Below are 14,380 nucleotides of genomic sequence, written 5' to 3' on the forward strand. Positions count from 1 at the left end.
GAAGAGAGTCGGTCCAAGAATTGAACACTCTGGCACCCCCATAGAGACTGCCAGAGGCCCGGACAACAGGCCCTCCGATTTGACACACTGAACTCTATCAGGGAAGTAGTTGATGAACCTGGCGAGGCAATCATTTGAGAAACCAAGGCTACCGAGTCTGCCGATGAGGTTGTGGTGATTGACAGAGTCAAAAGCCTTGGCCAGGTCGATGAATACGGGTGCACAGTATTGTTTCTTATATTCGATGGCGGTGAGGATATCGTTTAGGACCTTGAGCGTGGCTGAGGTGCACCCATGACCAGCTCTGAAACCAGATTACATAGCGGAGAAGGTATGGTGGAATTTGAAATGGTCGGTAATCTGTTTGTTGACTTGGCATTCAAAGACCTTAGAAAGGCAGGGTAGAAGAAATATAGGTCTGTTGCAGTTTGGGTCTAGAGTGTCTCCCCCTTTGAAGAGGGGGATGACCGCAGCTGCTTTCCAATCTTTGGGAATCTCAGACGACACGAAAGAGAGGCTAGAACAGGCTAGTAATAGGGGTTGCAACAATTTCAGCAGATAATTTTAGAAAGAAAGGGTCCAGATTGTCTAGCCCGGCTGATTTGTAGGGGTCCAGATTTTGCAGCTCTGACTGCAGCTGCTGACTGGATTTGGGAGAAGGAGAAATGGGGAAGGCTTGGGGGAGTTGCTGTGGGGGGTGCAGTGCTGTTGACCGGGGTAGGGGTAGCCAGGTGGAAATCATGGCCAGCGGTAGAAAAATGCTTATTGAAATTCTCAATTATAGTGGATTTGTCGGTGGTGACAGTGTTTCCTGTCCTCAGTGCAGTGGGCAGCTGGGAAGAGGTGTTCTTATTCTCCATGGACTTTACAGTGTCCCAGAACTTTTTTGAGTTTGTGTTGCAGGAAGCAAATTTCTGCTTGAAAAAGCTAGCCTTGGCTTTTCTAACTGCCTGTGTATATTGGTTTCTAGGTTCCCTGAAAAGTTGCATATCACGGGGGCTGTTCGATGCTAATGCAGAACGCCATAGGATGTTTTTGTGTTGGTTAAGGGCAGTCATGTCTGGAGAGAACCAAGGGCTATATCTGTTCCTGGTTCTACATTTCTTGAACGAGGCATGCTTATTTAAGATGGTGAGGAAGGCATTTAAAAAAAATAACCAGGCATCCTCTACTGACGGGATGAGCTCAATATCCTTCCAGGATACCCCGGACAGGTTGATTAGAAAGGCCTGCTCGCTGAAGTGTTTCAGGGAGTGTTTGACAGTGATGAGTGGAGGTCGTTTGACCGCTGATCCATTACGGATGCAGGCAATGAGGCAGTGATCGCTGAGATCTTGGTTGAAAACAGCAGAGGTATATTTAGAGGGCAAGTTGGTTAGGATGATATCTATGAGGGTGCCCGTGTTTACGGCTTTGGGGTGATACCTGGTAGGTTCATTGATAATTTGTGTGAGATTGACGGCATCAAGCTTAGATTGTAGGATGGCTGGGGAGTTAAGCATGTTCCAGTTTAGGTCGCCTAGCAGCACGCGCTCTGAAGATAGATGGGGGGCAATCAGTTCACATATGTCAAGAGCACAGCTGGAGGCAAAGGGTGGTCTATAGCAGGCGGCAACAGTGAGAGACTTGCTTTTAGAGAGGTGGATTTTTAAAAGTAGAAGTTCAAATTGCTTGGGTACAGACCTGGATAGTAGGACAGAACTCTGCAGGCTATCTTTGCAGTAGATTGCAACACCGCCCCCTTTGGCCGTTCTATCTTGTCTGAAAATGTTGTAGTTAGGGATGGATATTTCAGAATTTTTGGTGGTTTTCCTAAGCCAGGATTCAGACACGGCTAGAACATCCGGGTTGGCAGAGTGTGCTAAAGCAGTGAACAAAACAAACTTAGGGAGGAGGCTTCTAATGTTAACATGCATGAAACCAAGGCTATTACGGTTACAGAAGTCATCAAATGAGAGCGCCTGGGAAATAGGAGTGGAGCTAGGCACTGCAGGACATGGATTCACCTCTACATCACCAGAGGAATAGAGGAGGAGTAGGATAAGGGTACGGCTAAAAGCTATGAGAATTGGTCGTTTAGAACGTCCGGAAGAGAGAGTGAAAGGAGGTTTCTGGGGCTGATAAAATAGTGTCAAGGTATAATGTAGACAACGGTATGGTAGGATGTGAATACAGTGGAGGTAAACCTAGGTATTGAGTGATGAGGAGAGAGATATTGTCTCTAGAAACATCATTGAAACCAGGTGATGTCATCGCATGTGTGGGTGGTGGAACTGAAAGGTTGTATAAGGTATAATGAGCATGGCTAGAGGCTCTACAGTGAAATAAGCCAATAAACACTAACCAGAACAGCAATGGATAAGGCATATTGACATTAAAACTTCTTGCCACTATAGGGGGTGCTGTTTCGCATTAGCATAATTTGCTCTACAGATTAAACTGCCTAGTACTCAATTCTTGCACGTACAATATGCATATTATTATTATTATTGGATAGAAAACACTCTCTAGTTTCTATAGCCGTTGGAATTTTGTCTCTGAGTGGAACAGAACTCATTCTACAGCACTTTCCCTGACATGGAGTCAGATTTCAGACATCTTGGCCCCTGATCTGGAGTCAGTTTAAAGGTGCCTGTAAATGCTATGGAGAAACAGACACTTCTTACGTCTTCCCCTGGATGTCAGTACGTGATGACGCTTTGAATGGAGTCGATTGCGCAATCAGTGCCTCTATAAATCACCAAATACCGGAAGTAACTTCCTTTGGCTGCCTGCGCCTGGCGCGCGAAGGACATCGGACTCGCCTCCTTCCAAGCTGTTGTTTAGCCAGTAATATTTCTCCGGTCATGTTTTTACTCGTTATAGGTGTTAAAAACATCATAAGGTAGTTAAATTGCTATAAAACGGTTTAAATTATATCAGTTTAGTGCGATTTTGAGGCATTTCTTTCTGAGACACTTTGAACCTCTGGGCACGTTTCCAGTTCGTGCCGAACGTTAGTGGGCATTTCCACATGGCAAGAGGACAGCTTTCGACCAAAAGACGATTAGACCCAAGAAAGGATTCCTTGCCCAAGATTCTGATGAAAGAACAGCTCATAGTAAGAACAATTTATTATGATAAATCGTGTTTCTGTCGAAAAATGTTAATCGCTTATGCCGCCATTTTGTTAGATGTAGCTTCGCTTGGCGCAACCTGTATTGAAAAGTAAGGATAATTTAAAAAATGTAATTCAGCGATTGTATTAAGAATTAAATTGTCTATCAATCGCTGTCCACCCTATATTTTTTAGTCAAGTTTATGAGCATTTATGTATAAGACTAGATCACTGTCTAATATGGCGCACAACATTTTCTGACCAGCTGAGCTACTTTTGTCATTGTCTAACCATGATTTGTGGCTAAATATGCACATTTTCGAACAAACTCTATATGTATGTTGTAATATGATGTTACAGGAGTGTCATCTGAAGAATTCTGAGAAGGTTAGTGAAAGAATTAATATATTTTGGCGATATTTACGTTATCGCTCTCTTTGGCTAGAATCAATGCTCTGGTAATGTTTGCACATGTGGTATGCTAATATAACGATTTATTGTGTTTTCGCTGTAAGACACTTAGAAAATCTGAAATATTGTCTGTATTCACAGGATCTGTGTCTTTCAATTAGTGTATGCTGTGTATTTTTACGAAATGTTTTATGATTAGTAATTAGGTAATACACGTTGCTCTGTGTATTTATTCTAGTCGAGTTGTGATGGTGGGTGCAATTGTAAACTATGATTTATACCTGAAATATGCACATTTTTCTAACAAAACCTATCCTATACCATAAATATGTTATCAGACTGTCATCTGATGAGGTTTTTTCTTGGTTAGTGGCTATCAATATCTTTATTTGGCCGAATTGGTGATAGCTACTGGTGGAGAGAGAAAATGGTGGACAAAGAAAAATGGTGTCTTTTGCTAACGTGGTTAGCTAATAGATTTACATATTTTGTCTTCCCTGTAAAACATTTAAAAAATCTGAAATGGTGGCTTTATTCACAAGATCTGTATCTTTCATTAGGTGTCTTGGACTTGTGATTTAATGATATTTAGATGCTACTATTTAATTGTGACGCTATGCTAGCGATGATACTCAGTGTGGGGGGGGGGGGGGGGGGGTGCTCCCGGACCCGGGGTAGATACTCGTGAAAGGTTAAGGGGAGGCATGCTTAGTCGAGTGATCATAATGGTCCAGTGATTAGTGAGGTTTGGCAGTGTTATCCATGTCGGCACCAACGAAGTTAGGATGAAACAGTCAGAGGTCACGTAGCGTAACAGCTTCAGTGTCTAAATCAGTTAGAAAGATTTGTCGGCATCGAGTAATTGTCTCTGTCCCCCTCCCAGTTAGGGGGAGTGATGAGCTCTACAGCAGTCTCACAACTCAATCACTGGTTGAAAACTGTTTTCTGCCCCTCCCAAAAGATATAATTTGTAGATAATTGACCCTCTTTCTGGGACTCACCCACAAACAGGGCCAAGCCTGGCCTGTTGAGGAGTGACAGACTCCATCCTAGCTGGAGGGGTGCTCTCATCTTATCTACGAACATAGACAGGGCTCTAACTCCCTTAGCTCCACAATGAAATAGGGTGCAGGCCAGGCAGCAGGCTGTTAGCCAGCCTGCCATCTTAGTGGAGTCAGCCACTAGCACAGTCAGTGTAGTCAGCTCAACTATCCCCATTGAGACCGTGTCTGTGCTTCGACCTAGGTTGGGCAAAACTAAACATGGCGATGTTCGCCTTAGCAATCTCACTAGAATAAAGACCTCCTCCATTCCTGCCATTATTGAAAGAGATCGTGATACCTCACATCTCAAAATAGGGCTACTTAATGTTAGATCCCTCACTTCCAAGGCAGTTAGAGTCAATGAACTAATCACTGATCATAATCTTGATGTGATTGGCCTGACTGAAACATGGCTTAAGCCTGATGAATTTACTGTGTTAAATGAGGCCTCACCTCCTGGTTACATTAGTGACCATATCCCCCGCACATCCCGCAAAAGCAGAGGTGTTGCTAACATTTACGATAGCAAATTTTCTAGTCATGAAATCTATGAAGCATACTCAATCACTTTTTTATAGCTACTGTTTACAGGCCTCCTGGGCCATATACGTTCCTCACTGAGTTCCCTGAATTCCTATCGGACCATTTTTGGTGACTTTAATATTCACATGGAAAAGTCCACGGACCCACTCCATCTGCTCAGACCCCAACCAAGGAGCATCAAAAGTCGTGCTATAAATTCTCAGACAACCCAAAGATTCCTTGATGCCCTTCCAGACTCCCTCTGCCTACCCAAGGACGTCAGAGGACAAAAATCAGTTAACCACCTAACTGAGGAACTCAATTTAACCTTGCGCAATACCCTAGATGCAGTTGCACCCCTAAAAACATTTGTCATAAAAAACTATCTCCCTGGTATACAGAAAATAACCGAGCTCTGAAGCAAGCTTCCAGAGAATTGGAACGGAAATGGCGCCACACCAAACTGGAAGTCTTCTGACAAGCTTGGAAAGACAGTACCGTGCAGTATCGAAGAACCCTCACTGCTGCTCGATCATCCTATTTTTCCAACCTAATTGCGGAATATAAGATCAATCCGAAATTTTTTCATCAAAAAAAAATCTGATTTTTTTTTTGATTCCGTCTCTCACAGTTGAAGTGTACCTATGATAAAAATTACAGACCTCTACATGCTTTGTAAGTAGGAAATCCTGCAAAATCGGCAGTGTATCAAATACTTGTTCTCCCCACTATATATATATATATGTGTGTGTGTGTTATGGGCCAGTTTCCCAGATCTCGTTTAGACTTAAACATACTACTAAAAAGCATGCTTAAAGGAGAATTACCATTGAAAGTACTTTTAGCACAATACTTAATCTGTGTCAGGGACAACAGCCTTTGATATATCAGTATATGCTAACTTTATACATGTAAAAATCAACTAATTACATACATTTCGGTGGAAAAATTTGTGATAGGTATGATTTTGCACTGGAGAGTCCACTTAAATGCAGGGATGTGACAAACCCACTTATAACATCTCAAAGGAAGGCATAAATTGAAAAATAAATCATTTTCTTTGTAAAGAATAAATGCAGAAAAGTGCTTTTTGATCCTTGAAGAGTTTCACTACAACATCCTTTGTTCTAACAAAGGCTTCTTAAAAAATACCCTCAAAATAATTGAATAGCCTCCTGAGTGGCACAGCTCGCAATGTGCTTGAATTCCTTAAAAAATTTTTTTTACAAGTAGTCTGCATTTTAAGAAACAGGAATTTAACACATTTCATCCAAGGTGAGTGGATAAATACATTTTTTTGACAAGTAGCTAGATCAAAAATATTTTTTTTATCCCCTACGCTAAATCCTCAATGGTTCAGACGCTGTATAGATAATGATCTTGAACTGTATTTTGCACAGGTGAAACAACACCTTATCACATCATAACCACATCAACTGTAGATAATTAATGCACTAACTCAATTAGTTCCAATCCAAATTGGAATCTGTAGAGTACACTGAGTGTACAAACCTGAGTGTGTCTGTTCGGCAATGAATAAACATCCTCAGGGACTTGTGGAGCTGACGGTTAAAGGGACAGTGAGCTTAGCTCACTGTAGAGACACTGTAAATGGTTGCAGGGTAGCGGAGGGTTAGCCTTTAGCATCGTGAAATGCTGTAATGGAGAGATTGAGCGCTTGTTTGAACCCATTGTTTGCTACACTCAATAGTTGAATACCGAAATCAAATCTAAGTTTATTTGTCACATGCGCCGAATACAACAGGTGTTTCACCTTACAGAGAAATGCTTACTTAACAACAGTGCAATTTTTAAGGAAGAAATTGGTATTAGGTAAACAATAGATAAGTAAAGAAATAAAAAAAACTGTAAAATGACAGTGAAAATAACTGTAGCGAGGCTATATACAGGTGGTACCGGTACAGAGTCAATGTTCGGGGGTTAGTCAGGCTAATTGAGGTAATATGTACATGTAAACAACCACGACTGACGTTAGTAGGGTTTGTGGTGGTTTTGCATCGATGGAAATGTGTGGTCAGTTTGTGTGGTCAAAGAACAGAGAATAGCAGTTGAATGCGATCGTACCTCTAGACCGGAGTCCAGCACACAGAGTTTGGAGCACTGCTTCTTGGCGTCAATGAGCACATTGAACATGGTGCATACCGACAACGACACCCGGAAGTCCGTTGACTTGCTGGCCTTCTGCATCTTGGAGTCGAAAGCCGCTTTCGTTCTTTGGGTAAAAAATATAGCTTTATTTAGGTTTTATGATATGGTTAATTTCTAGGGGGCTATGGAAAACACTGTTCAGAACTCAATCACTAACTTCAGGAGCGGACTGGCCATCTGGCATTTCGCTCCATTTTTTGACCTGTGGGCCTGTCTAACTTGTTTTTGTTCTGCGCAAAATGGCCGGTGTGAGGCCTCATGGGAAAAAATGTGCCGGTGTGTTAGAAATGCCAGGGCGGATTTCTGGTCCGAGTCCGCCCCTGACTAACCTCATTCTCATTATCCTCAGTAATATCTCAATTATAAACCAGGAATGCCGTGTCAAAAAATAGGGTGGGTAAACACTGAACCCCAACCCATCCCAGGTGGTGACCGTCTCCTGCCCTCTGACCTTTTGACACAGGCCTCCATCATGTTGCTGGCCATGAGCTTCAGCCTCTGCTCCAGATGTTTGGCAAACTCAGGCTCGGACCAGTGCAGGTCCAGGACAAACATCTGGAGGGCGTCCAACTTCCAGAAGAGGTCCTCGGAGGTCTCTGAGCCGTTACTAGGGGTTTGGGTGGGAAGAAGCCAAAATAACAAAATCAGAGTATAAATACTTGGTCTTCTTCTCAGACATGGAATACCTGGGAGAAAACATCCAATACCCCCCCAAAATTGCATGCACACACACAGACACACAAACAATTAAAAACATCTGCAGTGTGCATTCACAGACACAAACTGTGATCTATTCACGGCTTAGTTACACCTCTACACAATTTTCCCTAAATTGGTGTTCAGCCTCCAGATATAAAGGAGTGAATAACACAGTCTTTAGAATGGCTTTAACCCTTAGAATGGCATGTCTGCTGTGGTATAAAGTAGTTCAGTAAAAATATTTTTAAGTACAAAGTATTTTTTTGCAGTACTTTACGATTCATAATTTTGAACATTTTTACTTTTCTTCACTATATTCGTAAAGAAATAGTGTACTTTTTACTCCATACATTTTCCCTGACAACCAAAAGTACTTGTTACATTTTGAATGCTTAGCAGGACAAGAAAATGGTCCAATTCAGACACTTATCAAGAGAACATCCCTGGTCATCCCTACTGCCTCTGATCTGGTGGAATTACTAAACACAGCTTCATTTGTAAATGGTGTCTGAGTGTTGGAGTGTGCCCCTGGCTATCCATAAATAAAAACAAGACAAGAAATGTTACTCGTTTGCTTAATATAAGGAATTGGAAATTATTTATACTTTTACATTTGATATTTAAGTATATTATAGCAATTACATTTACTTTTTATACTTAAGTATATTTAAAACCAAATACTTTAAAACTTTTACTCAAGTAGTATTTTACTGGGTGGCTTTCACTTTTACTTCAGTCATTTTCTATTAAGGTATCTTTACTTTTACTGAAGTATGACAATTGGGTACTTTTCCCACTACTACATGTCTGGATGCATGAAGAAATAGGTAAACACCTCAATTGAAATGCCAATGTTCTGTCAGCTGTCAATAAACATTATCAAATGAAGACTGAGGGCTTTGTGTAAGACGTCTTTAAAGGGATACATTGGGATTTTGGCAATGAAGTCCTTTATCTACTACCCTAGAGTCAGATGAACTCATGGATGCCATTTTTATGTCTCTGTGTGAAGGAAGTTAGAGTTAGTTTCTCAAGCCAATCCTAACTAGCCTTAGTGCAGTGACTGGAAGTCTAGAGCATCTAATAGCATGCTAGCAGTTACCACATTACTTAGCACTTGCGCTAACGCTAGTTAGCAACTTCCTTCAAACTGCACGCAGAGACATAAAAATTATATCTACGAGTTCATCTGACTCTTGACTCTTAATAGAAAAAGGGCTTCATTGCCCAAATCCTGAAGTATTCCTTTAAGTGAAGTGCTGATGTTTTCTTGTATTACTGCTCAGTCCCTAAACACATTCAACAATTAACATGGTCCACAGTTAACATGTCACAGTTATAGTGCCTTCAGAAAGGATTCACGTCCTTGACTTGTGACACATTTTGTTGTGTTACAGCCTGAATTTAAATGTATTAAATTTAGATTTTTTTTTCTTCCACTGGCCTACACACAACACCCCATAATGACAAAATGGAATTTATCTTTTAGACATGTTTACAAATTAATTAAAAATGAAAAGCTGAAATGTCATGAGTCAATAAGTATTCAACCCCTTTGTTATGGCAAACCTAAATAAGTTCAGGAGTAAACATTTGCATGGACTCAATCTGTGTGCAATAAGAGTGTATACAATTAGTTTTTAATGACTACCTCATCTCTGTATCTCACACATACAATTATCTGTAAGGTCCCTCAGTGAATTTCAAACACAGGCTCAATCACAATGACCAGGGAGTTTTTCCAATTTTGTATTTTTGTTAATTTATCTGTTATTTTACCAGGTAAGTTGACTGAGAACACGTTCTCATTTACAGCAACGACCTGGGGAATAGTTACAGGGGTGAGGAGGGGGATGAATGAGCCAATTGTAAACTGCCTCACAAAGGGCACCGATGGCAACAAAAAAAAGCAGACATTGAATATCCCTTTGAGCATGGTGAAGTTATTAATTACACTTCAGACAGTGTCTCAATATACCCAGTTACTACAAAGATACATGCATCCTTCCTAACTCAGTTGCCGGACAGGAAGGAAACCCGCTCATCGATTTCACAATGAGGCCAATGGTGACTTTAAGCAGTTACAGAGTTTAATGGCTGTCATAGCAGAAACCTGAGGATAGATCTACAACATTGTAGTTAGTCCACAATACTAACCTAATTGAGAGTGAAAATAAGGAAGCCTGTACAGAATACAAATATTCTAAAACATGCATCCTGTTTGCAACAAGGCATTAAATAAATACTGCAAAAAATATGTCAAAGCAATTAACATTTTGTCCTGAATACAAATTGTTATGTTTGGGGAAAATCCAATACAACACATTACGGAGTACCATCCTCCATATTTTCAACCATTGTGGTGGCTGCATCATGTTACGGGTATGCTTGTAATCATTAACTGGGGACTGGGGAGTTTTTCAGGATAAAATCCTAGAGGGAAACCTGGTTCAGTCTGCTTTCCACCAAACACTGGGAGATGAATTCACCTTTCAGCAGTACAATAACCTAAAACACAAGGCCAAATCTACATTGGAGTTTCTTACCAAAAAGACAGCGAATGTTCCTGAATGGCCGAGTTACAGTGTTGACAAAGGAAAGTCAACACTGTCTAGCAATAATCAACAACCAATTTGACCGAGCTTGACTTTTTAAAAATATAATAAAAGGCAAATGTTGCACAATCCAGGTGTGGAGAATTCTTAGAGACTTACCCAGAAAGACTTACAGCTGTAATGGCAGCCAAAGGTGATTCTACAAAGTATCGACCCAGAGGTGTGAATACTTATGTAAATGAGATAAAGTATTTCTGTATTTAATTTTCAATACATTTGCAAAAATGTCTAAAAACATGTTTTCACTTTGTCATTATGGGGTATTGTGTGTGGATGGGTAAGATAAAACAAAATATTTAACCCATTTTGAACTCAGGCTGTAAACAACAAAATGTAGTCAACCAACAAAATGTGGAATAAGTCAAGCGGTATGAATACTTTCTGAAGGCATGACATGTTCCTAAGATAGTTAACATGCCTCATAATTACTAAACACACCCAACAGTTTCTTTTCACATCCGGCTGTCAAGCAGACTGTGACTAAGAAGACTCTAAGCACACAGCCAGATGGGTCTCCATCGCCACCTTCTCCCCGGTGTCTACCAGAGGTTACACGGAAACACATGGCAACCGGTGGCAGCAACCAGCATCCAAGTGTACAGCGAACCAGAGAGAGCGAGGTAGAGAGTGAGGGGTGGCTGAAGCGCATTCACTTCCTCACTTTTCTCACTTTGCCTTTAAAAGACTGTTACATTCACAAGTGGTGCGCGGGAATAAATAGTTTGGGCAAAATCCGTGTTGCAATTAAACGCTCGCTCATATCCCCCCCTCAGGACTAATTAGGAGCTCTCTTCTCCGAGCGTCCCCTCTCCCGGGGGAATGGAACAATCCCCCACGCCCGTCTGTGCTCGCTAACGAAGTGCCAGTTTTTTTTAATCTCAAGCAAGAAAGGGGAGGTGGGTGGGTGGGGGCGTCCCGTAGGGGGGACATGGAGAGTGTGTGAGAAGCCTTTCCCAAACATCACAACTCAGCCTCCCTCCAGAGATGGGCACCCCTCCGGTGGCCCCATTACTGCCACTGTTTCTACGGGGCCCTCAGAAGCCACGTTGTTGAGTCTTCACTGTTCACTCAAATATCATCTGGTGGTCATACCAAAGACTATACTACTCACTAGTTGTTGATCAAATGCTATATGTTGATTTACAACCACAAACACAGGAAAATTACTACTGGTAGGCCATCGAAATTACGCTTAATAATCTTGCTTGCCGGGGATCATGTCTGCTCAAGTATGACAAACGTTTGAGGAGAAAAGGGTCACTTGACAAGTTCAAAAAACTGTTTCATAAGAGTCACAAAGACCAGCACTGAGGTTTAGAAAAACATATTCACTTAAATCCGCAAAATGGCTAAGCCTTCTTACAAAATATCAGGTAAATTAATTCCTTGCAAGCTGAAATAAGAAAGAATACAATTTCTCATTCAACATTCATTAGGCATGTTAAACTCCACAATTCAGTCCTTAGTTGAGCTGTGAATTGACTAGCACACCTTAAGATCATAATTAAAGGAGGCAAAAACAGGTATCTCTTTGATACTCTCCATGTACAATAAAATGTATATACTATATATACAAATCAAAATACCTGAAATATGATTGGATGTGGGAACAAAAACATGTCATACATATTCCAAAACTGTTCCTGAAGAAGAAGGCAGGCTCCACAAACACAACATACATTTCACAATAGAGATGATGCTGTGCCACAGAAAAGAACCATGCTGGGGAACAATGCGCCACAGAAGACAACAATTTTCACAAGACAACCATGCTTTTATCTTGGTATTACAGAAGATATCAGTTTGAGGTCATCAAAAGGGGGCAACCAGTCCCAGGAAAATGTGGGTAGTGATGACAAAAGCCACTTGGATTGCACAGTTAAAAGGATCAGTGGTAGAGAACAAAAACTGTTTTTACTATAAACTTAGAAATTGAAATGTGAGAGCACATTTTCGAGCTCATCTTTCCTCCCGGTTTCTCTCAGAACTTTCACATTTCATTTTTTTTTTTTTTTAAATAAACTAGTTCAACACTTAATTGCACATAATTGGCAAAAGAAAGTAACATAATTGAAAGTTGTTTTCTTGAATAGGATAAGTTTGACAATTTCACAACAACCACAGCACAGACCATGCCACATCGCCCCACTAGGTCTCGCGGCAGCCCATACACACGTGCTGTCACACAGTGGGCCCATCCAGGAGGGTGCTGAGAACCTGGGCATCTGTGGGAGATTTACTTTGGGCAGAGACACGCTCGGTAGGTTGTTGGCTATTGTCCTGAAAAGAAATCAATGCCAAACCAAACCAAACAACGACAAAAAAGATACGACAGAGACAAAAGACAACAGAGTGTTGATTTTTCACCTCCATCTGGTGATAGCATGATTTAGTGCCTTGTCAGTGGATGTTATCTAGCCTACACTCATGGAAAATAAGGTGTTACCTAGAACCATAAAGGGTTCTTTAATTGTCCCCATAGAAGAACCCGCTAAAAATAACTATTTAAGTGTAAAAGCCCATCTCTTAGACATAGAGCTTTAAATCGCAAAACAGAATGCAACTAATGACAACAGGGGCCTTTTCAGTTTCAACATTTTGGTTTGCCGCCTTAGATTCCAATAGCAGAGTGTTACCATATTTCTTACACTTATCCAGTAATTTCAGATCTAGGTGCCTCGAGCCATGAAGGGGTAGGTTGCTCGGGGGAAGTGCACTTACTTGACAGACTGCCATGTTTCCTGCTCGAAGCCGCAGTGGATGGACTGGGCGATGGAGGACTCCATAAGGTCTATGTAGCGCACCACCAGTGGGATGAACAGGTCTTGCAGGTGCTTGTGGAACATGCCATTGCACAGGTGAGCTGGGGGGGGGGGAGAGAGGAAGGAAGGAATTCAAAGCTTAAGGTCGTGAATTTGGGCTTGAACATCTTTATACACTTCCAGTCTTTGATAAGTTAAAATTCTGTCCTTCCCTCCCGCAGTCCATGTTATGACATTTGCATACAAATTCCATTCCAAATTCCAATTCCATCTTCAAGTAGGAAAAAAGAGAGAAGGAAAGAGACAACAAAGAGAGACACACAGATAGACAGAGGAAGACACAAACAGAGAAAGAGAGACAAATAGAAAATGAGAGACAAATATAAAAAGAGAGAGAGACAAAGAAAGAGAGCGTAGGCCTCCTGCTGGTCTCTCAGGGCTTCATTAGTCCTAATTCCCCATCACTCTGTTCCTTCATGATTAACACTAGCCTTTTTACCCTCCTGAGAGACCACGGCTCCTCTCCCAACAAGTTCCCATCCCGCAACACATGCAGACACTAAAGTGAGCATTTAGTTAATCCTTAGAATACGTGGATATTAAGACCTGGTGTGATAAATGAAATATGTTTTGTTCACGCTACAAAACAATAATTAAAATGTGGCATTACAAACAACTAACGCTTCAATTCTGAATATCACGTACAGTATTTGTTCATTTATCAGACGATATCAACATAGCCTCTTTTCAGCTTTTGTGTGTTTTTTTCCTATTTTTTCCTCACATATCTCAAAGCATCTGGCAACATTGACAACGTGGACATCCTGAATGAGGTAGGAAACTGTCAAATCATATAAGGCAGACTTGACCATGCAGGTCTATAGCTAAGCAACTAAGAAGAATAGTTTTAAAATTTGTATCCTAACAATATCATCAGCTTTGACGTTTTCATCCATTTTATCTGATTTAATTGACACCTAGATCCTATCACTTAAGAGATCATTATCAAAAACAGGGGGCCTCATTTGCATTAATAGTCAAAACGAGAATTTTCTTTTGTCT

The 14,380-nt window shown here is 41.1% G+C and overlaps 1 protein-coding gene across 2 annotated transcripts in view; it reads right to left on the bottom strand.

The window, feature by feature from the left end:
* The window catches only part of LOC129862718 (calcium-dependent secretion activator 2-like), a 252,818-nt gene that overhangs the window by 31,270 nt on the left and 207,168 nt on the right, over positions 1 to 14,380 (bottom strand). The window contains exons 19-22 of one of the 2 annotated variants that reach the window (XM_055934623.1): positions 13,278 to 13,419; positions 12,732 to 12,836; positions 7,694 to 7,849; positions 7,159 to 7,306 (exon numbers count right to left, since the gene is read on the bottom strand). In XM_055934623.1, coding sequence (XP_055790598.1) covers positions 7,159 to 7,306; positions 7,694 to 7,849; positions 12,732 to 12,836; positions 13,278 to 13,419 — 551 coding nt within the window. The remainder of the gene's footprint in view (positions 1 to 7,158; positions 7,307 to 7,693; positions 7,850 to 12,731; positions 12,837 to 13,277; positions 13,420 to 14,380) is intronic. The other variant, XM_055934622.1, reaches the window with a different exon arrangement.

The sequence above is a fragment of the Salvelinus fontinalis genome, chromosome 9 (genome assembly GCF_029448725.1).
Source record: "Salvelinus fontinalis isolate EN_2023a chromosome 9, ASM2944872v1, whole genome shotgun sequence".
NCBI classification, from domain to species: Eukaryota; Metazoa; Chordata; class Actinopteri; order Salmoniformes; family Salmonidae; genus Salvelinus; species Salvelinus fontinalis.